Source organism: Grammomys surdaster, unplaced genomic scaffold (genome assembly GCF_004785775.1).
Source record: "Grammomys surdaster isolate TR1022 unplaced genomic scaffold, NIH_TR_1.0 168, whole genome shotgun sequence".
NCBI classification, from domain to species: Eukaryota; Metazoa; Chordata; class Mammalia; order Rodentia; family Muridae; genus Grammomys; species Grammomys surdaster.
Genome location: NW_021604616.1, coordinates 2615298 through 2641286, shown reverse-complemented (window position 1 = coordinate 2641286; position 25989 = coordinate 2615298). Strand labels below are relative to the sequence as shown.

The window sequence follows — 25989 nt, the reverse complement described above, 5'->3', positions numbered from 1 at the left end:
TGCATTGTTATTATCCTTATCTAAAAAGGAACTGAATCAGTTATTTATATTTAATGTTTTCTTGAATATGAGGAAAACTCAAATGTAGTCTTCTAGCCATGCCCCTATTATGTACCACAGCCTCGGGGCAATCTCTTAATTAATGTATTCCGATGTTTGAAGTAAGTAGTTTTAATCTCCATTTTATAAATGAATAAAATGAAACTAAGCATGATTAAATAACTTGCCCAAGGTCATGCTGCTAGAAAGATTCCACATTAACACTGAATTCCAATCTGGCTTCCTAGAGGCTCACATTCCTTCTGCATTACAGCTTAGTAAGGCCTGTTGTGCTGCTCAAATTGAACAGGATTGTTGTCGCTGATAAAGAGACAGAGCCTTATTTCTTAACATTCTAATCGAGATGAGAAAGTTAACATTCCTTAGTAGTGGATTAAATCTGCAGCTCTGTTCTGCAGGTTAGAAAACCACTGCTTTACCCATGACAAAAACTCGGGAAAGACGCTTCTCAGCAAATCCCTCACACCTGGAAGTGAGTGGTTCAGTCTTACAAACCACCAACCAACGCTCCAGCCAATGAAGTTGCACCTCCAGTTTTTGCCAATATATTCTTCTAGTCTTTTCTTTAAAACAAACAAACAAACAAACAGTTCTCCCTAGTTTTGAAACAAAGTCTTTCCTTTGCCTGTAACACTCCCCAACTCTGCCATTTCAAGCCGTGACTAAGTTTATTTTCTTCTATTTTCTTATGTTGGAATTAGACCAAAATGGATCCACTGTTCAGTTCTAAGTCCCAACATGTCTTAATTTATTATTTCCAGCTCAATCACCTTGATCTCTCTCACTGCTTCCCTCTCCTTCCCACCCCCTCATGGTAAACAAAAATCAATTATATGACATTCACTTAGGTCTCAGATTAAGATTAAAACTAAATTCTCTCGGTAATCCATTTACAATCTGTCCACAATGGTGAACCAAATTGTAGCCACTGTTAGGACCAAGCTCAAAACCTGCCTGTACAAAGAAAAAAGGAAACTGCCTTTGGCCATTTTCATCATTAGAACTCCATTTCTTGGTTCTTTGCCTTTGGATCCAAGGATTGTTTTGAATATGTAGTATGCAGTTCTCAATTAGTAGCGTGTGAGTAATCACTCATAAGCAAATTAGAGAAATTAATGAAACAGCCATTGAGGAAAATCACTGCAAGGAACAATTAGCTTGGTGTTCTGGCCTGCCTCTTCTATTCAAAAGCCAGCAGCTACATTCTTTATAAAATGTACTGTAAGTGTTTGCTGTTGAATTCCTGCAATCTAAGCTCTCAGGAGGATAGTTTGTCCCCTAGCAAGAAGATAATAGCCAGCACAAACCAAGACACAAAGAGCCAAACAAAATGCAACCCATGCTGTGCCAAACTCACAGATCCTTATCCGATTAGAGATTGCTATGCAGCCCTGCAGCCTCCCTTCTTGCAAAATGTGTTGGGCTGCAAACCTATGTTGCCACCTGCATTGGAGACACATGACATAGCTGTGCAATTGCTGAGTTTCAATAAACATTCAATCCAAGTTAATGAGGAAGGCATGACACAACATCCTAGGAAACAATGGTGTTCTTTAGTTGCTTGGTGTCAAGGTCCTAGTCATCCAATCTAGGCCATCTTAGAAGCTATGGGAGGTCAGAGTGCCATAGGACAGACATGACTGTTGAAATTCTGTCAATGAGCTGAGAAATCATGGGATCAAAGCCAGGTTAAGTTACATACCTAGGCCTGTTCTCAACAATAGTAATAATGACTGCATAATAGAAAAATAAATTTCTGGGAGCAGAGAATGTTGGTGGCAGGAAGGATCTTTCTAATGGAACTGGGTATCTGTTGTCTTTAAATGTTTTATCAGCATCTTCACTGTTCAAATTGATGAAGACAGAAGACATATGCAAGACCTGACAGAGGAACAACCCATCGAAGTGAAAAAGCTCTTTGTCGGGGGTGCTCCCCCTGAATTTCAGCCCTCCCCACTCAGGAATATCCCAGCTTTTCAAGGGTGTGTGTGGAACCTTGTTATTAACTCCATGTAAGTGACTTGCATTTCTGCTACCCATTTGCTTTAGAATTTAATATGAAGTTCCCTGTGGTATCCACATTATCTAAAACCGTGATAGGAAAGAGGCTATGAAGACCTTTAATTTAGACCTGAAATTCTACCCTGACCATTTCAACGCAGGGTTGGGGACTGATTTAAATGTGAAGGAAGAAGACAATGAAAAAATAAGATAAACTTTCATTTTGGTTGTGTTTCATTAGCCCCATGGACTTTGCACAGCCCATAGCCTTCAAAAATGCCGACATTGGCCGCTGTGTGTACCAAAAGCCCCGGGAAGATGAAGATGATGCTGTTCCAGCTGAAATTACTGTCCAGCCTCAGCCAGTGCCTACCCCTGCCTTCCCTTTCCCAGCCCCCACCATGGCACATGTAAGTGTTCACATAGACACTGCTTTAGAACCTTCTAGTTCAAGCCATCTTCAGAAGGAAAGTTGTTCAAGATATCTAGTAGATTCTGCCACTAGAACTGGAGGACCAGGAACCTGTCTATAAAAACCCAACCTTCTCATGTCTTCTTTGGGTTGCTTTTATTTTCATTTCTATTCCTTGAATCTTGATGTTCATAAACTAGAACTGATTTCCCATTGAAAAGCTGAAGAGGACAGAGATTTTGAAAATCTAGATTCAAAGCCATTATAACACCAATTCCCAGAGATAATTATGTCAGTGTTTGGTCCCTTTGAATTTTATACATACACCTCATATAATCTGGGGCCTTAAGTTTTAAAAATGGTAATCCATAATCACAACTGTCTATATCACTTAAACATGTGGCTGTGTCTAATATAATTTTTCTGTTATACATACATACAGAGGGAGTCACACAAAATACACCAAGAGGTAGGACATCCTTGGTGAAAACCTCAGATCCAGTCAGCCAGCATGTGCCCTAATCCCAGCTCTCTTACCTACAAGCTTAATGAATATGGGAAAGGAAGCTACTTAGCCAAGCAAAGCCCCAGGTACCTAACTTGTAAAGTACAGATAAGAAAAGCTCGGTCATCAAACTTCATCAGAATTTTAGAAGACAGATTCTAAATGCCTGAAGGGTATACTAATGGTTGACATTTGCTGTTCTCAAGATTTACCTACCATGTGCCCACCTCTAGCTAATGTTCTACCCAATGTGATGTGTAGCTTTCATAACAGCTCTGTGAAATAGGAACTGGCATCCCACTTTCAGTAGGGCCATCAATTAACAATAGGAAGGCCATGGTCAAGTAGGTTGATTTCCCCTTTGGGGTATTGCTGAGATCTGCTACATAAGTGGTTAGAACAATTGAGCACCTCATTTTTTCCTTGTGAAATGAATAACCCAATTGATGCTTAATACATTGTTAGCCATCCCAAGTTAGACAGCACTTCCCACATATTGTCTCATCTGACAGTGCCAGAACCTAGCTAGCATCTTCTTGTGCTTCTCTCTTATGATATTACTCATTTGGGGGTAGGATATTCCTGTATATCCTAAACATTTTGCTTTAAGGGGTCCCTCAAGCACATTAAAAGAAGCCTTCTTTTTATCAGTGACTATAAGTTAAGACAAAAAGTTAACTTGGTATTTTATTTTATAAAATATATTTATTGAGTGTACAATAAATGTAAGGTTGATATCTTCATGGCTAACTAGGAAGGGACAGAGGGGGAAGAAGAGACCACCTGCCATTGCCAGGTTAGCTGTACAGGTGATATCCCACACATGATGTCATCTATCGACAGTAAGGACAACTAGCTTTGATGATCATTAGGTGAGGAATTACATACAACAGCTAGAACAATGTCTAGCCTGTGGTAACACCCCATTGTGCTATCTCCTTCTGTGAGAACTAGGTGATGGAGCCTTTCACACTTTGAGGGTGAACACAAGTGCTGAGTTTGTAAACAATTTCAAACCCAGGCATGAAATGCTTCTTACATCTTGTTTCTCAAAAGTTGAAATTTTAAAAATCATCACAGGTTAATAATCTTGGTGGGAACTGCTACCTACTAGCCCCATATTCCTGACTGACAGAAGTTGATATCCTTGCCCATTTTTTTCCTTCCCCACTAACTCTTCACCCCTAACTTTGCCAGCAGCTTATAGTAGAAAAAAAGCTTTCACTATGCTTAAGGCTAATTGAAAAGTATCCTGGGAAAATCCCTGTCCTGTGCAGTGGATATGTCAATCCTGTGGTTCTATGTGGTCTACCATCACAGATTCGACCGTATTTCCTCCATGTTATCTTATCTCACAGCACTAGAGTCTAGCAGTCCCTTGTACTATCTCTCTGATTATTCATTCCATCACTATGGGGAGAGAAACATCCCTGCATATTATGTTTGTGGATAGTACTCATCTAGAATGATGGGGATGGAGGTGATAAGCATCTTAACAATACAGACATGTATCAGTGTGTTCAAATGAGACAAGTGGTTGCAGCATTGATTCCAGGCCTTTTAGACAAGCACAGTCCATGGGGATTGACATACAAGTTGGCTGCATTCTTTTTATTCCTTTTATTTCTGCCAGAAAGTGAATGTGGCACTTCCAGATTCCGGTAGAAACGAAAAGTTCTGACAAGGTTCTTAGGAAATTGAAGAGAAGTGAGCTGAGAAGGAAAAAGGCAGAGCAAGACAGAGTGGCTCCTGCAGCAACAGGAGTGCCAGCATGCTCAAAGCTATATACAGTCAAAGCTATAGGATAAATCAACTGGGCACTGACATGTATTTAAAGAGAAAATGCATTCTCCACAGCCCAAGTGGAACCTGTCTTATGCCATATCCCTGTAAATGACCAGTTCCTACCAAAGAGCTCACATACAAGGAGTTAACATGATTCAGTGTCTCAGCAAACACAGCAGCAGGCATTGTATACATCAGGACATGGAAGCCAGTGCTGAAAAAGTACCTATTTAGTATTCACCCACAAAGATCAGCAAAGGCAAGCATCAGATGGGACTTCAGCCCACACTTATTAGCGGGATCATTGACTCATGAAGGAAGGAAATTACACAATTTTTAGCATGACTCATCACTTGCTGCTCGTTTTGATAAATGCAGTTGAAATCTCTGCTCTACAGTTACCTAAACTCAAAGTCCACTAACCAAGAAATCATACATTGTCTTAGATTCGGTAATGTGTTTCCAAGTGTCAGCCCTGCATGGGAATTAGAAATGACCACTGCTTTATTCTGACCTGAATGTTTAACTGAGTGGAAAGGTTTGCTGGACAACTGACCTGTCTCCTTGTGACTATGGCTCCTGGGAGCATGGCTTCCTTTCAAGCTACTTCAGCGACAAATATCCACTCCAGTAGGCTCCCCACACCCCTGTGTGCCTAAGAACTGTCACCTGCAAAGCAGAAACAAATCACCCTGTCCTTTATCCCCATCCCCCCCTCGTGTCACATGTATTATGAAGCATCACCACCAGATGGCAGAAGTGTAACATGTTCACATTGATGAGCCGCTCTTGAGGCTGATTTTTTAAAAAACTTACTATTATTGCTGCTGTTGTTTTAGCATTTTAAAGAGATTATTGTTTCCAAAACACATGAAAAAGAGTGTCCTTGGGCCCAGAAATGATGCTTATCTCTTATAGCAGGTTCCCCTAGCTTATGCGATTGTGCTATATATTGACATAGGAGTCAAAGGACCTGGACTACATCCTCTCTCTCTCTCTTCTAACCGACCGTGTTTCTGAAATGACTGTCTAGAAAATCTGATAATGTGTTCAGGGTATGGGGTACTTCTGCTCAGCCATAGTCCTGTTCAATACTTGTCCAGTTTACCAACAGGCGAAGTTATGGTATTCAGCTATCACATGAGATTCAAAGACTGACGCTGCCCACAACATAGCACCAAAAAAATACCTGTTATTCACAACTGCCATCCAATCATTCTAAAAGCCGTATCAGAATATGCCTTACATTAGCGTATTATTGGGTGAATGGCTAAGCAGCCATGGCAGCACTAACAGCAGCATTACCCACAGGTAGATTTCTTCAGCCTGCACATTATTGTTCCCTAATTCCATGGCATCCATTGGTGTTTTCAGTGTCTATTTTCGAAGGTAAAGGTTTAGAGATGTTTTGATGAAATTTTGTCCCCAAGAACTAACAACACATAGAATTCTCTCGGAATATTCTAAGGGACACTACATACTACAGTATTTGTGAAGAATGAGTCTTGTTCTATTAATAGCCTTTGAGGGCCAGGACATTAAGCCACCGTAGGCTTTCCATTTGGGCTTTCTTTGTTAGCCATGTAATAGCGAAGGCATTGCTGTGTGTTGTGAATAGATTATTCTGCCCTGCCCACTGGGCTTTTACATAGATGTGTGAATTTCAGCCAGTCTTTTTTTTTGTAAATGACCATCTTCTGGGAGGCAAAAAAGGAACTACCTCCATAAAGACCAATTTTATAGCTCTCCTGAAACACTTTTAAGCCCTGTTACCTGCTGTGGCATAAATGTAGGTTGCCTTTGACCAAGCTCAAGAGAAAAGAGACTGAGGCTTTTCCTCGCATAAAGATGTCCCGAGTGTAGATGAGTCACGTCTGAGGTACTCTGTTAAAGAACACTCCTCATCAAAAGCCTGCCCTAGGCTGTTTGGGAGGACCTGCCTAGTCAGCACTGGCTGGGGCTGCCTCCCTCTCACAGCTATTAAACTCAGATCTGAAAAGCAGATGCCTTCATGCCAGGGTGCATGTTATTGTTATGAATTCTCCCACAACCCAGGTCCTAAACGACCTCATCATCTAGCCTGTGAAAACAGAGAGTGGGGAGAAGGCTTGTGGCTTTGTCATTTGGGGAACTTTATTTCCTGAGCTGTACATTATATAGTCCAAGTCGCCAAGATTGGTTATGTGATTGGTGAGGCCGTGTGTAAAGGGAAAATGCAGGGCCCCTTCATCAAACATTATTACGAATTTCCAGGTGGTGACAGCATAGCCTTAGAGTGAGTGACTGCACATCTGTGTACCTAGCTGTCCCGCTTGAGCACCCTAGGAAGCTGATCTTTGAACAGCAGCAGGGGAAATGGTGTATGGTGGGTTACATTAAAAAAAAAAAAATCACACGTGCTAGTTGCCTAGCAACTAGCTAAGGCCCTGAATGGGCTGACTTGCAGGTTTCAAGATACACCATCTTGAAATTCTGAATTTACAGCAACCTTCTAGTGGACTGATAATTTCCAAGGAAAAACACTGTGGTGAGAAATGGAAATGGGGAGGCAAGGAGGAACACATTTTTCTACCCTTATAATCTAAGTAGCTAGCCCAGAATTCTCTCTGTTCCATCTTCCAAGAATAAAATCAGTGAAGTAAACGTGCAATTTCCCCAGAAATATAAACAATGGTTTCCTTAGAGAATAAGGAAAATATAAATGTATCTATACATTTTTTAACATGTTTCTTTAGCATTTCCAAGATATTACTAAGGACAACTAGTTCGAATTCACTGAGCACTTCATAAGCACCTATTGTCCTGTAGATTACAGAGATGAATAAGAGGCAGGACTTAGTATTAGAGAATTCTGCATCGTTCAAGGTCAGGAGGGAATACATAAGATAGACTCTGACAGCAACAGTACCTGTGTACAGATGTCCATGATCTCATGTCCTGTCCTTGGTATTTCTCAGGGCCCTTGTGTTCCAGAATCAGAACCAGCTCTTCTGACAGGCAGCAAGCAGTTCGGGCTTTCCAGAAACAGCCACATTGCTATTGCTTTTGATGACACCAAAGTTAAAAACCGGTATGTGTTATTCTGTGACACGGCACAAGGACTGATCAAAGCACTGAATATTCACGTTTAGTCAAGTCTAATCAATTCTGTGTAAAATTCCTAGTGTTAGAGATTTGTTTTTTACATTTTTTTCTTTTTCTTTTTTGGTTTTTCGAGACAGGGTTTCTCTGTATAGCCCTGGCTGTCCTGGAACTCACTCTGTAGACCAGGCTGGCCTCGAACTCAGAAATCCGCCTGCCTCTGCCTCCCAAGTGCTGGGATTAAAGGCGTGCGCCACCACTCCCCAGCTGAGATTTGTTTAATTCACTGAGTAAAGTTAAAAATAGAACTCAGTCTGTCTTGAACTCAGTGTAGGAGATTGATAACCTTAGACAGTCCCTCTGCTTCAGATTTTAAAACCACTTTGTCTTAGCCTAATGGTACACTTGGTCTCCTGTTTTTCTTTCCACATTTGTATTTTGCAGTCTCACCATTGAGCTGGAAGTGAGAACCGAAGCTGAGTCAGGCTTGCTCTTTTACATGGCTCGGATCAATCATGCTGATTTTGCTACTGTTCAGCTGAGGAATGGCTTCCCCTACTTCAGTTATGATTTGGGGAGTGGGGACACAAGTACCATGATCCCCACCCGAATCAATGATGGCCAGTGGCACAAGGTAACAATTCTGGGGTGCGGGTGGTCTTCTAAGAAGGGTCCTAGAGACAGCCGTGGACTGTCCCCTACCAGAACTGCATTGTGCCAATGCAGACCCTATCTCTAGAGATACAGAAATGGCCAGAGGTGTGTACAAAGGCCACAGCTTGAGACGTGAGTGGTTTATCACTTATGGGCTTGCTGTGATACTACAGAGTCCTGCCATTGGTACTGGAACTGTGGCTCCCAAGCAACTGTCAACAAACCTGGCTCAGGCCATGCAGATGGTTCCATCAGTTTAATGGAGAATGAGAAGACAACAGAGTGCTTTCATCAGGAGGCTTCTGTACTCAGCTTAGAGAAATAATGCTTGTTCCAAGACTATGCATTCCTCTCCACTAAGAAAACAATATGAAGCCAAAGTATAAGCTGGGCCATTAACATTAAGATGAGCCCTAAGACTTTCCTCTCACCTGAGTACACACTGATCTGAAAATTAGGAGATTGAAAATCTCTGCAAGACTAAGTATAGTGGCCTCACGGCGCCATTTCCACCAAAATCCATTGGCAACAACTTTAAACGTTGGCCTTACACCCAGAACCTGGTGCTATTGTGGGCCCGGAAGGCTCGTTTGCCAACTTACTCCTCTTTGGCATGACTGCAGGTAGATAATCTGTACCCTGATTAAAATAAACTCTCAAAATTTGTCTCTGCACCTGTGATAGCCTATTAAGTAAAGTTTCCCTAGGTAGACCAATAAAATGTTTAATTTTTAGAGTGCAATATTATTAGATGTTGGATTTGCTATATTAAGCTGCTTTAGCTTGTCATGTTGGAGAGAGAGCCAACAAATGGAAGAAAATAGAATTATAGTATAAACCTCAAGCCGATCAGTTTGTTACCCCGGAAATAAGACGTGAGATACTTTTGGCTTGGGAAAGACTGTAGCAAATGAGGCTCCTTTGTCAGTTTCTTCTGTTTTCCAGCTAATAGAAGAGTAAATACAACATTTGAGGAAAAAAATAGACACATTGATGGACCACCAAGTGAAGATTAGGAAACAAAATTTATGTAGGATAATTTGCCTTAATAGTAAGGACAGATTTCATTTGTAAAAGTTAAAAAACAAAAACAAAAAAAAAACAACCTACTTCCTAAATCAAAATAGATGATTTTAAAATGTGGTGCTATATTGTTCCAATCCTGTTGTAACTTGTTTTTTTCCAGCATTCTTATGCCCCAGCATTTAAAGGTCTACATCATTCTGTGACTAAATGCAGACTCCCCAGGCCTTGCGTTTCTTCCCTCTCTCATACACTCCTGTCATGAGTTCACAGATCTTAGGTGTGTATCTTCCACCCTGACTTCAGACCAGTTGGCTGCTACAGGAATAGCAGCGCCTCTCCCTGCCCCAATCTTCCCACCCGGAATGTTGCACAAGGAGGGCTACCGTGCATAAAGATGTATTAGGAGCCCAGGCTATACTCATCCAAATTAACATAGTACTGAAGGTAGAGCTGGGAACCTAGCTCAGTGATGTATACTTAGACCAGTGCGGGAGATGCTGGGGTGATAGGGTCTTGAATTCAAAGCCAACCTAGGCTATGTAATAAGACCTTGATTCAATAATCATGATTATAATAATCAGGACATGTATTTTGCCGCTATCTTAGCTCAAGCCAGAGCTGTCAGTCTTCAAAATTCCTTATGGCACATCTACCTCTGAGGCTTATAACCACTAAGCTATGTTTGAAATTTTATCTAAAACTGATTCAGAAAAGAAATTGCATTCAAAGGCAGAATTTGATATGCTCTGTAAAACATATTTACCTTCTACTTGTATTATGGACTTAGCACCTAAGTGATATCATTTTTCCTTGGAACTACCAGAAAAATTCTTTGTGTTCTGGATTTGATCAAGATTGACATTGATGATGCCTCCTCATTTTATAGATTAAGATTATGAGAGTGAAGCAGGAGGGATTTCTCTACGTGGATGATGCCTCGAACCAAACCGTCAGTCCCAAGAAAGCCGATATCCTGGATGTTGTGGGGATTCTGTATGTCGGTGGATTGCCGATCAACTATACCACTCGAAGAATTGGTCCAGTGAGTGTATAATTCTTTGTTAGTTATTTGGTAGAGTTAGTGACTTGTGCATAAATTTGTGTGTATGTCTACCTCTCTCTCTCTCTCTCTCTCTCTCTCTCTCTCTCTATCTCTATCTCTATCTCTCTATCTCTATCTCTATCTCTCTATCTTCTGATGTCCCATGTTTCAGAATTACTTACTTGTGTGGGAAATCAGGTATTTACAGAAATGTAGGAGGTCTTTTAGGTAGCCTTTATGAGAAATTATACCCCAGAACACTGAGCTGGACCCTGGTATCCAACATCCTTAGTTTAAGTATCTACTTAAGATTAACTAGATATTTACACCTTCCATATGACCCAAGGAAATAATTTCACCTCTCTTTAAATGAACTCCTTCTTTTCAAAATGTAGCCATGATAATACCAATGAAATAAAAATTCTGTAATGATTAAATGAGATAGTATATGTAAGGTGTTTGGAAAACCAGTAGGCATATGGGAAGCACTGAATCAGAGGGAATGTGAAGATGATGATATTTATGTCATCCTCTTAGAACTCTTAAGAGATGTGAAACTTAATGAGTAGGTACAAAATTCTTATTTTTAGGCTTTAAAATATTAACAACTGTATAAATTGGTATTTACCAGTTAATTTTTGTAAACTTAAATTATATCCTCATTGACTTTGGAAAGTTCTATGCTGAGAAGCACGCGGTATTGAGGGTTTTAGTGACTGCAGTACAGAGAAGTGTGACAGACTTCTCTGTTGAATTAATTACCTAATAAAGCCATGTGGTGAGCTCCTGCTTCCCACCTCAGTGGTTAACATTCCTAAATGAAAGATACACACACACAGCCTTTATATTTTGATATTCCTTAGACAGTATACTAGCTGGGCCACTTCCTAACCTCCATGCAGTTAATCTACCTCCTGCCAATAATCCCTAGTTATTACTTACTGAATTCTACATTTTACCTTGGCTGCCCTGGACCCAGTTGGGTACCCTTTGGGCTATGCCCTCCTGGCTCCTTCACATGGCGGCTATGACTCTCTGCCCTCCACTCTTCTCAGGCATGGCGATTCTCCTTTCCTCCACACTCTCCTGGCAAGCCGGATCTCCTCTCCTTCCTCCTTCCTCCTTCCTCTAGTCCCAAGTCTGGGAAATCCTAAAATTCCACCTCTGTCTGTTCTGCCCAGCTATGAGTTACTAGCATTGTTATTTACCAATCAGAACCAACCGAGGGCGGCGGGTTCCAAGAAGCTATGTGCAGACACTCATGTAAGCAGTTTTTGGGGAAACATAATTAGCATTTGTAATACAAGCAGCTACACTTCTCCATTTGATTAGCAAGCGACATTGGAGTACCCTCCCTCCCTCTCCCCTCCCCTCGTCTCATTTTCCTTGTGTGTGTTTGTGTGTGTGTTTGTATGAATAATATAGATCACTCTTTTCATAACTGTGGGGTGTTCTACCTACCTATCAAAAGTAAGGATCTGGAGTGATGGTAGCAAACATGATCAACTTGAATTTCTAAAGCCAATGGACTACAGTGGATCAGAGCATAAGATCAAGTTGGTTCTAAATTCCATTATTTCTAACATATTTTATACAAACCTTCACATTTTGTACATGCATTTTCTTAGGGGAGGGACCATTGCCTTCATTAGATTTTTGTTCCAAAGACAGTAGAACTGATCCAAACTTAATTGTCTTTTTTTAAATAGAACTTTAAACATAGATCACAACTGAATGAATTGGTAGTAAGGTTAACAAATTATGTGTAGAAATATGAAATCAGGAATATAAGAGACAAGTCAAAAGTTAGCATCCTTACATGGAGCTCACAGCTCTGGGAAGCCAATGGGCACATGCTATGTGACCAGGTCCTCAGAATATCAGGTCATCGTGGTCCCAGCTAGATGTATCCTGGCAGACAAGCTTGATGTTGAAATTCTATCCCCTGTGCTGTGAAGCCTGGGATACAGAGGTCCAGGGCCAGGTAGCTTTGAGCTATGTTCTAGGACAACTAGGTAATGACTGTGTGCAGTGTACCCCACAGGTGGTTATACTACACATAGAGGCATAACGTTGCTAAACTTGACATCTGTTCCTTCTGACCTGAATGCTCAGGTGACCTACAGTCTGGATGGCTGTATTAGGAATCTTCACATGGAACAAGCCCCTGTTAATCTGGACCAGCCTACCTCCAGTTTCCACATTGGGACGTGCTTTGCAAATGCTGAGAGGGGGACTTACTTCGATGGAACAGGTTTTGCTAAAGCAGGTAAGCTACTTCTGCTTCTTTTCTGTTGAATATTTATGACATATAAATGTTAACTTCTTGCCTCTGTCAAAAATAATAGTTCCCCAGGGTCCTGAGCTATTATTCTTTATTTGAAACAAGCATTAGTTTCTATAACTAACAAAAGCTACCTCTAAAATATTCACATATGGTTAGTGGGGGCAGAGGCTGTAGTTCAGTGGTAAAGCACATGGCTAGCATGGTTGAGGTCCTAAATTCTGTCTCTAAGAGACAAAGCAAACCAACAACTACAACAAAAATTCATACGTGTGATTCTACTGAAAGGCTATTTGGAGAGTCTGTACTATTTCCTTCACTGGAGAACAATGGCAGCAAAATGAACCTAACTATACAAGAAGGCTCGCATGTAATGTTCTGCTTTCCAGTGTTCTCTGTCTAACTTTCATTCTTCTTTTAAAAGTTCTTTCAGGGTTCCATTTTATCACAGACAAGCATGCACACATGCATTCATGCAAACACCTACATACACACAGGCACAGTGGTACCCATTTGTTGTTGATAGTGACAAAGAATACCATTATGCCTGGCATTAAGTATCACTTTCCAATATAGGTCTGCATCACTGAAATTGAACATCACATTGTAAAGGAAAATAAGAAGTAATCTCTGTTCACATAAAACCCCTTACATTAACTTCTATAAGAGAATATTCAGGATCATGAGTCACACGTATTTGTTCATTAGGAAAACAATAAGGACAGGTAATTTGTGAATGCTAATTATAAGAAATGGGAAAATGAGATGTAATTTCTGCCTTTAGAAGTATACTGTCAATAATAAAAATTCAACTTTGGGAGAAATCACAAAGAGGAAAAATGTAATTGTTTAAATACTGTAAAAGATATACAGCATTCTTCAGATTTACAAGGAAGATTAATTTTGTTTGGAAGTCAGAAAAGGTTTTATGGAGAAATAGATATTTGAGCAAAGCTTTATTATATGAGCTGACTACTTCTATGCAGAGTTGTGAAGTGAACATTAGAGTCTTCTAACATGGGCTAGAGTGGAAACCCACATCGGCAGAGGCAGAATTCTGAAAAACAGAGATGTGTCAGATGTGGAAACACTAGAGACTATGATGTCACCCAAAAGTCATGTCATGTGCTGCCAAAGTCAAAAGTTCCATAAGATTTTTGCAAATCCACAAGTGGCTGCAATGGTGTTCTCTTAGCCAGGCTTGATGCTGGGCTTCAGCTTCTGTGGCTGTTGTATCTACTTGTCATCCTACCTACTCTTGGTATTGGACCAAAACCAGGAACAACAGCAACAGCAGCAACAACAATCACATCTCTGATTTCCAGCAGCTCTTCCCATCCCTTCCACTCACAGCAGAATACAACTTACATAAGACTTGGGAGGTCAGAGCTGCAGGTTACTTTGGTGGAAACCATATGTTAAGACTTAAGAATGTTAAGACTTAAGTATGTTAAGGCTTAGAATCTCTGTTGGTAAAAGCCATCCAGCCACCCAATGCTGGACATCCTCTCGTCTCACCACTGTTTCATCAGCTGAAATGCCTTACGTCATTCCTTTCTCCTCTTTTTACCTCTCACTTGCCATTTTATTTTCCAAAACAGTTCAACCATTCTATCCTGTACTTTAAATTTTGGCTTTAAATCTATCCAACATTTTCCATGCAAACTCATCAAGATTCACAGGAGAACAAAAAGTCTAGCACATCATAAGTACTGCCCTTCACTCAGCACAGTTGAGGTCACATGTAGCATTTATGTTCCACATGATAAATGGAAAGCACAGATAGAATTTTCTGCAGTGCTTTCCGAATATTCTGTGGAGTTCATGTAGTCTTAACTGTTCTTAGGAAACCATTTTATTGCTAAAAGAAATAACTTCCTATATAAGGCCTAAATCTATGAGTCAAATATTAAAATGTCTAATGAAAAAATTAGCTGAGTTAAATAGAAAAGATTATGTCCTAGAATCTTTCCATAAAAAATTACATTTGCAACCTTTCATTTAATAAATATTTAGGACTGTCTGAACTCACTCCAATCACTGTAATGCCATGTAGAGTATCTCAATAAAATTTTACTGAGTTTTCATTGAAATGCTTTTCTTAGCCCAGCAGACTTTGGAAATCCTCATACCTGGCTTCGAGGGACTTTGATTGAGTCCTGGTGTGTGCTCATTCATTTGGTAGTACTAGTGTGTGCTCATTCATTTGGTAGTACTAGTGTGTGCTCATTCATTTGGTAGTACTAGTGTGTGCTCATTCATTTAGTTATCCAATGATTAAAGCTCCGCCATGTGCCAGATTCCTAGGCAGTACCAAGAGTAAAACTATGAGAAGTCTGAAGTCCTGGCCTCTTGAATCAGCAACCAACACTGTAAAGTACACAGCTAGGGAAGCCACAGATTGAAATTAATTTACCCCAAACTCTAATCAATAATTTTTCCCCAGTTGGTGGGTTCAAAGTTGGATTGGACCTTCTTGTGGAATTTGAATTCCGTACCACAAGACCCACTGGAGTCCTCCTGGGAGTCAGCAGTCAGAAGATGGATGGAATGGGTATTGAAATGATCGATGAGAAGGTGAGTGAATGTCTGTGTGTTCTCTCCTGATACTGGCATCCTACTCAAAGCTCTGGATTGAGGTCTTGCCAGTTTCATCACTACAAGAGGGCTAGGTTCTATAGTCTCATCCTTCTGGGTGATCACAATCCATGTATCACTTTTATCACACCTGTCCTGTGCACCATACTTTAAAGTATGGTGGTGCACAGCAGCTGTGTTGACCAACTGTGGACCAAGTAGTTTTGGATGCCCAACTTTCAGTGTGATGCTCCAAGGATGTCTACATCCTAGTCAGCAAAATGACTGATGCAGTGGGAAAGGAGGCGACTCAGGTAATCTAAAATCAGCCTGCCTCTTACATCACCCCTACATCACAGAGTCCAGCAGCATACCAGTTCCTGTTGTTCACTTAAAAGCACTCAGATACTCTCCTCAGAAAAAGCAAACAGAGACAAATGTACAACCAATAACCTATCATAAATAACTCCTTGTCCATAACTGACTGTGGACAGCAACCTCAGGGAGATGAGCTGATTGTGTTTTGCAATGTAGGATGAAGGTTAAAAGAGGAGAGTAAGCAAGAGATTTCATGGGTTTTCTAACTGGCTGATACATAAAGATTGTGTGTCCAGTGTGCTTATATTTCCCACCTCGGAGTGCTGCTCAAGAAACCCGATCTAAAACATACATTTCTTGCCACTTTCTCCTTCTTATTGCACAAACCATCCCATAAACAACAGAAAAAACATCCGGGTGCTTATAGGCAAAATGGATGAAAAAAAATGAACAGATAGACAAACTTCCCTAGTTTCTTTTGAGTTTTCAAAGCCTACATTCCTTGCGTCTCTTTCAAGTTTCCTTGCTTGCTTGTAATCTTTTACCATTTACATGTCACACTGTCATGTGATTTCCCATAAGGCTCTTCAAAGAATAAAATGTCATTTTCACAAACTCCACTCAGTATTCCAAACACTAATATTTACAATACTGTATGTTTTGCAAACTTCACCTAGCCCTATTTATCTTTCTTTAAGCAAAACATTTCTTTCGTCTACCTTGTCAAGTACACTGCCTAGCTGACTAATGTTTTTAATATTTCAACATGTTCCTTTCCTTCATCAGCTTCAAAAGAATTCTGATGTCTCAAATTTCAGGGATCTTGCCATGTTACTAAAACAGATTTTTCTCATTTAAACAAGAACTTCTAATCAAGTTTTTCCTTGTTGGGAATTTAACTGGCCTTCTGGCTCGGGTCCTTGGCACCTGTGACATGAAACGTGCTCCAAAAAGTAATTTATGTGCCTCTCAATCATCTATATAAAATGAAAACCATGCAGGAGAAAGAAAAACACAATTAAAGCATCAAAAGCTTAAATTTATAAACACTTTAAAGTATATTTGAAAGCTCATTAATGAGTTGCTTGAGACAGCATCTCCACCAAGAGCCCTCATATTCCAAAAAGATGTGTGGCTGAAAAACTTTGTGTGAATTAGGTTCTGTTTTGGTTCAAGACTCAAGTGTTTTCTTCTGAAACACAACCACACACCTTGACAAGTAACACAAGAAGTGCCCAAGAGCAAAGAATATGACTTGTTCCTGGGTTCCAAGCTTTAACTTTGCATTTCAACTTTTCTCTAGGGTGTGTGTGTGTGTGTGTATGTGTGTGTGTGTGTGTGTGTGTGTGTGTGTGTGTGTGTGATGGCCAGAGGATAATATGTAGTGCTGCTCCTGAGGAGCTGGCCACCTTACAGTTTGAGACACTATCTGTTGCTGATTTAACATACAACAAACCATGTAAGCAGGGTGGCCAGGGAACCCCAGTCTGCCTCCCTTATGTTGAGATTCTGAACCCATGATTACCACATCCAGGTTTCTTGCATTGGTTCAGAGGACCAAAGTAAGAACTTCAACTTAAGTTGAAATCAAGCGCTTCAATGATTATTTCTGTCCTGTGATGCTGTTACTTCCCATAAAGTAACAGTAATCTAAACCTCACCTTCCATGCCTCCCTCTCCTCCCCTTATTCCTCAAACCTTCCCATAAACCACAGAGTAAAACATTCAAGAACTCAGAGGCAAGAATGAGCACATGAGTAGATAAGCAGAATTGAATACCCAAATAAACTAACTGGCTTAAAGTGTGTAGGGGCTTGTGTTCACTTTACTAGTTGAGCTATTTCTCCAGTCCAAACGTTGTCCAGTGTTTGCAAAAGGTAAATAGGCCCCAGATGTGTTCACTTCAGCCTCTGATTTCATTGTGTGGGCTGTGGAGCTCTCCTCTACTGAAACCACCAGTGACAGCTCGTTTTCCTACTTTCTAGCTTATGTTCCATGTGGATAACGGTGCTGGCCGATTCACTGCGGTCTACGATGCTGGGATCCCAGGCCATATGTGCAATGGACGGTGGCATAAAGTCACTGCCAAGAAGATCAAAAACCGCCTTGAGCTGGTGGTAGATGGGAACCAAGTGGATGCCCAGAGCCCAAACTCAGCATCGACATCAGCAGATACAAATGACCCTGTTTTTATTGGAGGTTTCCCAGGTGAGTGCTAGTTGTTCCAGCAAATGTGTCCTTTGCTCCTTATGTTTGTGGTTTTAAACATTTAATTTTGTATAACCATGTCCAAGAATGTGTACTTAAGACCACTTGCTTCTAAACTTTAGAGTCTCCTTCCATAAATAACACTTGGCCTGAAATTTTCAGTCTGTAAATTGAGAGGACTATTTATTTAAACCACATGAGACTGAAATTTTCATAATCACCCCCAAGGTTTTATCCAAGGGGAGGCTAAAGCTAAAGGAAATGAATTTGCCTTATAAAAGATATAAAGCATTTAACAGCAGTTGAAGCCAGGATTGTGAGGGGATTTTTTTTTCCTGGTTTTAAAATGAATGTATCAGAGGAATCATAAAATGCCGTCCAACTTATTTCCTCTGGTTCTGGAATTCTCCAGGTTAAATGTAGCTAATTTCCCACATAGATTATTAAAGAGTTTATATTCCTAGTACAAGGGAACCCAAGCAATAAATCTGCATCAAGAAAACAACCGATCAGTACATTAAATTCAGCATATGGGCTCCAGAGTTACCCAAGGAGCCAGAGCAGGAGCTGCTGAGCAATGAGTCCAGTTGTGTCATGAGCACTGGAGAACACAGCCTCCTGGAGTAAGCTTTCAGCGTTTTGGAAGAAGAGTTTATCATCCCTTCTCAGGCAGAAGGGCTTTGTGTAAGAAGAGAGAGTGTTCAGTACAGAACAAAATATTTTAGAGGGGACAGACGGTCTCCTTCCAGAGTTACTTTTGGCTTTTCCATTTTAAACGTCATATTAAGTGCACAGGTGTTTTCTCAGCATGTGTGTCTGTGCACACTGTGCATGGCTGCTTCCTAGGAAAGCTAGAAGAAGGCATCAGATCCCCTGGACCTGGAATTAAAGAGGGAGGCATCCTTGTGGGTGCTGGGAATTGAACCCTGGTCCTCTTGAAAAGCAGCTATTGCTCTTAAATACTAAGCCATCCTGCCTGGCCCTGCTTTTGATTTTTGTAAAAAGATCCACAACTGTGTATTTTTTAAACATTAATAAATTTTTTGAGATATGTAAATAAATACTTCTATCAGGAACAAACTCATAATATTTTGAGGGAGACAGTGTACCTCTCCACCAACAGGCTAGGAAGCAAAATTCTCCCAAGGACCCAGCAGGCTAGAGGAGAGAAGTGTCTGTGTTTATTGCTCTAGTTGAGGACATAGACAGGGAAAGCAGGGCCTAGAAATGAGGCAGGGTAAAAAATTATATGATAGCCAGTTTTATTCAGAGAATCAGGAAATTTATACTTTGAAGGTCAAGAAGAATCACATGAGTAAGGTATTCAACCACAAGGAGAAACAGCACATGGCAGAAACGCTATTCCATTTAAAGGCCAGCTTAAACATTTAACTAAATAACAGCAAGCATGGATGAGTAATCTGAAATCAACTCAGCCCATCCTCTACACCTGGGAGGAGCTCGGACACATTCCAAAAGCAATTCCATGTTTTGAAGAAACCTAGGTCACAAGACTCTTCTTGTTCTCGTAGAGTGTTCTAACAAACACTCAGAATTCTCCTCACACAGTTTCATTCCTGAATCGTGTTGCAACAAGCAAGCCTTGTTAATTTAAAAAAAAAAATCCATAAGCTTCCAACCAACAGAACATTTTGGGGTTTTATTTTTTCAGAGTTAGAACATCCCATGTCCTACTTTAATATTAGAAGTATTTTATAAATTTCTTTGCTTTATTAAATACAACTGTATAAGATTTGTTAGGAGGGTTATTGTTGTTTTCTTATGTCTTAGTTAGGGTTTTATTGCTGTGAGAAGACACCATGATCAAGGCATCTCTTCTAATGGAAACCATTTAATTGGGGCTGGCTTACTGGTTCAGAGATTCAGTCCATTATCATCGTAGTCAGACACATAGCTGTGTCCAGACAGACATGGTGCTATATAAGGAAGAGTTCTACATTTTTGATCAGAAGAAAGCCAGGAAGAAGGAGACTGTTTTCTGCATGTAGCCAGGAGGAGGTTCTTTCCCCGCTGGGTGGAGCTTGAGCCCTAGGAGACTTCAAAGCCCACTTACACAGTGACACACTTCTTCCAACATGGCCATACCTATTTCAACAAGGCCACACCTCTTAATAATGCCATTTCCCATGGGCCAAGCATATTCATACCACCACAACTTATTTCCTTATTTATTAATTTTTGAAGCAGGTTTTTACTGTTTAGCCCAGGCTACCCTAGCACTTAGGTTTTCCCTTTTTACCTGTAGCACTTGTGCTATAGGTATGTACCATCAGACTTAGCTATAATTGGGTAGTTTGATTTTATAACTTTAAATGTGTTTCTTCCAAACCAAACCATTTGTTTGAAGTCTCTATACTTTACAATGTAACTCATAAGAAGTTGATCATTCTCTGCAAGTCTCCAAGCAAAATCACAGTTTACAGTAGACAGTGTTCCAAGTTAATCTCCAGCTAGAGGTTTGACTTGGAAATGTGATTGTAAGCACTTGATGTAGCAGTGTTTCAAAAGTAAGGCTGACGAAGGAGTGATCGGCCTGGTGATAGAGTGCTTGTGCAGGGTGCACAAGGCTTCTGGGCTGGATCCTCAGCATTTGTAAAGATGAGAAACAAGTGAACCCTTCTGTGTCTTTTCAGGTGGCCTCAATCAGTTTGGTCTGACCACCAACATTAGGTTCCGAGGCTGTATCCGATCTCTGAAGCTCACCAAAGGCACAGGCAAGCCACTGGAGATTAATTTTGCCAAGGCTCTGGAACTGAGGGGTGTTCAACCTGTATCATGCCCAGCTACCTGATAAAGATAAGTTCAACCCTGAGAAGAATTCATCAAACAAGTATACCAAGTTGAATAATATACACGCCTATCATATTAATAAAACTAATGTGTGCATATACATAAAATTCTTTCTGCATTGTGTCAATTCAGACCACAGATTGAATTTTAATTCAAGTTCTCTTTCAAGCTTATGATTATTAAACCAATTATTTCATTCTAAATAATTGCATGTTTTGTATGATTTTAAAGATGAAAGGTAACTGACCATAAAATGAATTTGCAACATGCCCTGAAGTCATCATTTGCAAACAGAATTAAAAAAAAATTCATGTAATTTATGGATGCAACTTTAAAAAGAGACAACATCTATGAATACCTCTACCATCCTCTTCCAAGTATGTAGCCTTTGGCTTTGTATTCAAGCCGCTGAAATGGAGCCGGTTTTATACTTGTGATTGAGAGGCAATCAGTTCCTGTGTGTACAAAAGCATTTGCCTAATCCAAGTTCATTATTAGAGCATTTAACTAGTGTTACAAGCGAATATCTTTTCATGCTGGAAGTTAATACTATAGATCAGATTCAGGCCAGCAAGCTTGATTACTTGATTTTCTTGTTTGATAATGATTTATAGGCTTCGAGAGGAAGCCAGAGCCAGGCTGTAGAATGACAATGAGGCTTACATCTCCTGCTACTGTATGGAGCTCGTGGATTCTAGATTCATGAGAAGGAGTCACAGCCTACCCTCAGATGGAGAGAAAGCATGCTCAGAGGCATTTGTATTTATCAGGAGACAATCCACTAGAAACTTCAAAGACATTTCCCCTTGAATATTTCTGAGATGTAGTCTGACCTCACAAATTTATCTCCTATGCAAAAAAGTCTGTTTTGTGCATGTGTGAGTGTGTGTGTGTATGTATGTGTGTGTGTGTGTGTGTGTGTATGTGTGTACCAAGGTGAGCCAGGATTCTATTCATCAAGTTCAAAAGGAAACATTTCAATCACCACCTTCGGAAGAAATTGTTGTGATTTAATCATTCAGAACAAGTAAAAGATTGATTCTCGCCCTTCCTAATGCTGTAACCCTTTAATACAGTTCCTCATACTATGGTGACTCCCCCACCATAAAATTATTTTCATTGCTATTTCATAACTGCAACTTTGCTACTGTTATGAATCATAATGTAAATATCTGATGTGCACGATATCTGATATACCACCCCCGTGAATGGGTCCTTTGACTCCCAGAGGAGTTACAACCCATAGATTGAGAACCACTGATGTAAAAGACCAGGAAACTTGCCTCACTATAGAACACTGAGCTCCAGGAGAGTAAACTCCTCTGTTGGTGTCATCTACCTGGGCAATGAATGTGCTGTTTTCTTAACTGGGGTGGTGAGTGCACACCACACATTTCACCATTAGCCAGTTTCTCTGTAATATTTGTCTACATGTCCTCATTCCATTGAAAATGATTCTCAGCCTAAGCTACGATTTGAAAGCTATTTCCTAGGTGATTTAAAAGAAAAAAAAAAACTTGTCAGATACAACAGTTTTGATTTGGTCTAGAACAGGAGGGTTTTTAGAATCCTTCCCAGGAAGAAGATCATTATTAACAACAACAACAAAATCATGAACTGTGCCAACTGAGTTTTATAGTCATTTGAAATTCCTACTTGGTTATTTTCAAACATATAAAAACTTATATTGAATCTAGTTGCTTCTTAATCAGCCTTTAAGCCATTAAACTTTCTGAAATTCAATGTATCTTGAAAAGATATTCATTCTTCAGTGAACCTTGACATAAGTTATGGGATTTATTCTGGATATTGAGATAAACACAAATAAAGATGCCTTCCTAACCCTATCCCTTAAGTTCTGCTCAAAATGATACATGAATTTGAAAGCCAAGGTACATGACTGACCCTCCTATCGTAAGTATGTACCAGTGAAGTCAGTTCTAGATAAGTGCCCGGGAAGGGAAAGGTTCCAAGTGGCCTCTGAGATGAATGCAGTACCTCCCAATTCCAGCCGGACATCAAACAAAAATTTTGCCTGTACCAATTATGCAATTATCCTGAGTAGGATCCTCTCATACCCAGGAACCCATCTACGACTGAGTCTAGTGTATGACTGAGACCAAAAGCTCAAGTCTCTTGCAACCTCCATATTTCACTAGGTGGAACTAAAGGGCAGTCTGAAGTGTGGCGATGAGCTACAAGTTCCACATTAGTACAATTCTTCCAAGATAGTCTCAGAAAACTAGCTGTGAGGACAGAATTCAGTCTATCAGACTTTAGCTAGCTTTCTGTCATCAGAAGATTATATGGCAGGGTTAGACCCACGACTCTGCCTCAACAGAACTTGTCCATATTTTAAAATAAAAAATAAGTCTTATGAAAGGCAGACGTTTCTCCAGTATACTTAGTTGTCCACCTCAAACATTAACTTTTATCCTGCAATAAGTTACATTTGTTTCAGTCAGTCCTTCTCAGCGATTTCCCCTCCTCCTGTCACTGCCACAATCACAGACAGAGCTGAATAGTTTTCATTTAGTTTCCAAATGCTCGCTCCTACCAGGTTGTTAGCTTTCCTTTTTAAAAAGGTGCTTGGAACTTTTTAAAAGCATTGTGAGGGTGTTTTATGGGGGTTACCATGGTAAATGTCACCAAGCATAGAAAATAAAGAAGAGAGCAGACATATCTCAGCCCAAAGTCACCAGAACAGTGACAAACACAGCTTCAATTAGCAGTTGTAAAAATCTTAAGTATGGTCTCCCGCTTCCACTTAGTCTATTGTCTCTGACTACAAAAGCCTTATAGATTTCCTACTTCACAAAAGAAAAGACAATTTTAACAAATTGAGCTCTCCTAATTTTATGGCAAATTTACTGGTTTTATTTATGAAAAAAAATGAGAAATATTATTAACACAAATTCAAAACTGTAAATTTTTGCAAACGAGGAGTCACTTTTACAACCACCTGCAATTTTATCACTAATTTTATGTCCTCACATTGTTTTAATTACCTTGTAGTAGGTCGTCTTCAAAATTAACCATATTCAGAGCTGGAGGTTAGGACTGTGCATGGATTTTGTGAGAACACAGCCCACTAATAATACCCTCCTATCAGTAATGGGCACTGCTGATATCACACACTGGTAAACCTTGCTTATCTTGTTTTGATTATTTTTTTCCTGTTTAGTCAACATGGATATGCACACTTACAAAAGGAAGTTTCTTCATTTGCCTCAGTGAAATTAGGGCAGACATCAGGTCCCAAAGGCACCTGGAGAGAAAGGCTGCTTGGCCTGGGTGCTGAACTCAGGTGTTACTTTTGAATCTGGATAGTAGTTAAGACTTGATGCTCAACATCTGAACCAGTTACCTAACTGTGTGTGACCTCTGTGCCCATAACTGATAGGAAGGTATTAGGAGTGGGCTGTGTCCTTACAAAATCCATGTGCCGTCCTAACCTCCAGTTCTGAATATGGTTAATTTTGGAGATGGAACCTACAACAAGGTAATTAAAGCAACCTGAGGACATAAAATTATTCCAGGAACTAATGAGACCTTAAAAGAAAAGACTGGATAAAAGACAGCCACTTACAAAGTAAAGAAGTCTTGAATAGAGACCCCAGCCCCATGCACTGACACCTTGAACTTGAATATTCAGTATACAGAAATGTGAGAATTTTTTATATTGTTTATACTACCCAGTCTGTAGTGTTTTGTTCACTGTTTTAAGCAAACTGTCTTAGTTAGGGTTTTATTACTGACAAGAGACACCATGACCATAGCAACTCTAAATAAAGGAAAATATTTAATTGGGGAAGGTTTAGTCCATTATCATCATGATGGGAAGCATGGCAAGATCCAGGCAGACATAATGCTGGAGGAGCTGAGATTCTACATCTTGAGCTGCAGGCAGCAGAAGGAGACTGTGTGCCACACATAGCTTAAACATAGGGGACCTCAAAGTCTGCCTCCACATTGATACACTTCCTCCAACAAAGCCATACCTAATCCAACAAGGCCACACTTCCTAATAATGCCACTCCCTATTGGCCAAGCATCCACTCACATGAATCTACTGGGGTCATTCCTATTCAAACCACCATATAAACTAACACAAAGAACCCTTCATTAATATATAAATAATATGTTTTTAAGTTAAGACTCAATCATCAATGTATTTCAGTTTCTTGAATGGTGATAGGTACATTAGGGAAATTAATTATTTTGAAATTGACTATTGTCCTTTATGTTATGAATAGAAAAAGTTTAATAATTTTTAAGAGTAAAAGTTTTGGTTCTCTATCTGAACAATGAAAATAGATCTCTATATGTGGATCCATATCCAGGGTGAAAATAGATCATCCTGCACAAAACTTAAGTCAAACTGGGTCAAAAACCTTAAATTTAGAAATACTGAAACAGATTTGAGAATCAGGCTATAGGCAAAAAACTCTGAATAGACTTTTAACATCAAAGTAAATAGCCATAAGAATTGACAAGTAGGATTACATGAAATTGAAAAGCTTCTACACAGAAAAAAAAAATAGCAAAAGTGACCAAACACACTACAAAATGGGAGGAAATCTTTGCCATCTATGCTTCAGATAAAAGGTTCATATCTAGACTATATAAAGAACTACAAAAATTAAACACTAAAGCAATACAAAATGTCCAATTAATAACCCAGTTAACAGAAAGTTTTCAAAAAGAAAAGGCCAGTAAATATTTTGAAAAATGTTCAATATGTTTAGCTATCAGAGAAATGTAAATTAAGACTACTTTGAAATTTAATTTCACCTCAGGCAGAATGACTATCATCAAGAACACAAATGAGCCTTTCTCCTCCAATTCCCCTGCCCCAGTCTTACCCTCAGCCCTGTAAGAGTCTTGCCGTGGCCTCCCCGTCTCTCTGAAGCCATTCCCAGCAGCTCACTCAGTTCTCCTGCACTCTTCCTCTATCACTCCATTCCCTCTTCTCAGCTGCCAACTCCTGCAGGCACTCCCTAGAACCCCACTGGTCATCTTGGCCAGGAGATCAGGTAGGAGATCTTTACTCTCCCTCATGTCCTCTAGTTCCAATCTTTTCCCAGCTCTGTAGCAGGCCACCTGATGTAGCCTCTGTTTCCTCTCTGTCACCATTCTCAGGGGACGACACAGATCCTGGTGGCATAACCTGTTTTTCTCCCTCCTGTGGATCCCCTGAGATACCATCTTCTAACTCATATCTA

General features: G+C 40.0%; 1 protein-coding gene across 1 annotated transcript in view; it reads left to right on the top strand.

Annotated features, from left to right (window-relative positions):
• Lama2 (laminin subunit alpha 2) overlaps nucleotides 1–20866 on the top strand; it is a 575131-nt gene extending 554265 nt beyond the window's left edge. The window contains exons 57-65 of the mRNA XM_028766419.1: nucleotides 1896–2072; nucleotides 2303–2471; nucleotides 7721–7833; nucleotides 8289–8478; nucleotides 10411–10566; nucleotides 12682–12835; nucleotides 15297–15427; nucleotides 17731–17953; nucleotides 20608–20866. Coding sequence (XP_028622252.1) covers nucleotides 1896–2072; nucleotides 2303–2471; nucleotides 7721–7833; nucleotides 8289–8478; nucleotides 10411–10566; nucleotides 12682–12835; nucleotides 15297–15427; nucleotides 17731–17953; nucleotides 20608–20765 — 1471 coding nt within the window. The 3' untranslated portion in view covers nucleotides 20766–20866. The remainder of the gene's footprint in view (nucleotides 1–1895; nucleotides 2073–2302; nucleotides 2472–7720; nucleotides 7834–8288; nucleotides 8479–10410; nucleotides 10567–12681; nucleotides 12836–15296; nucleotides 15428–17730; nucleotides 17954–20607) is intronic.
• Nucleotides 20867–25989: the final 5123 nt, after the last annotated feature.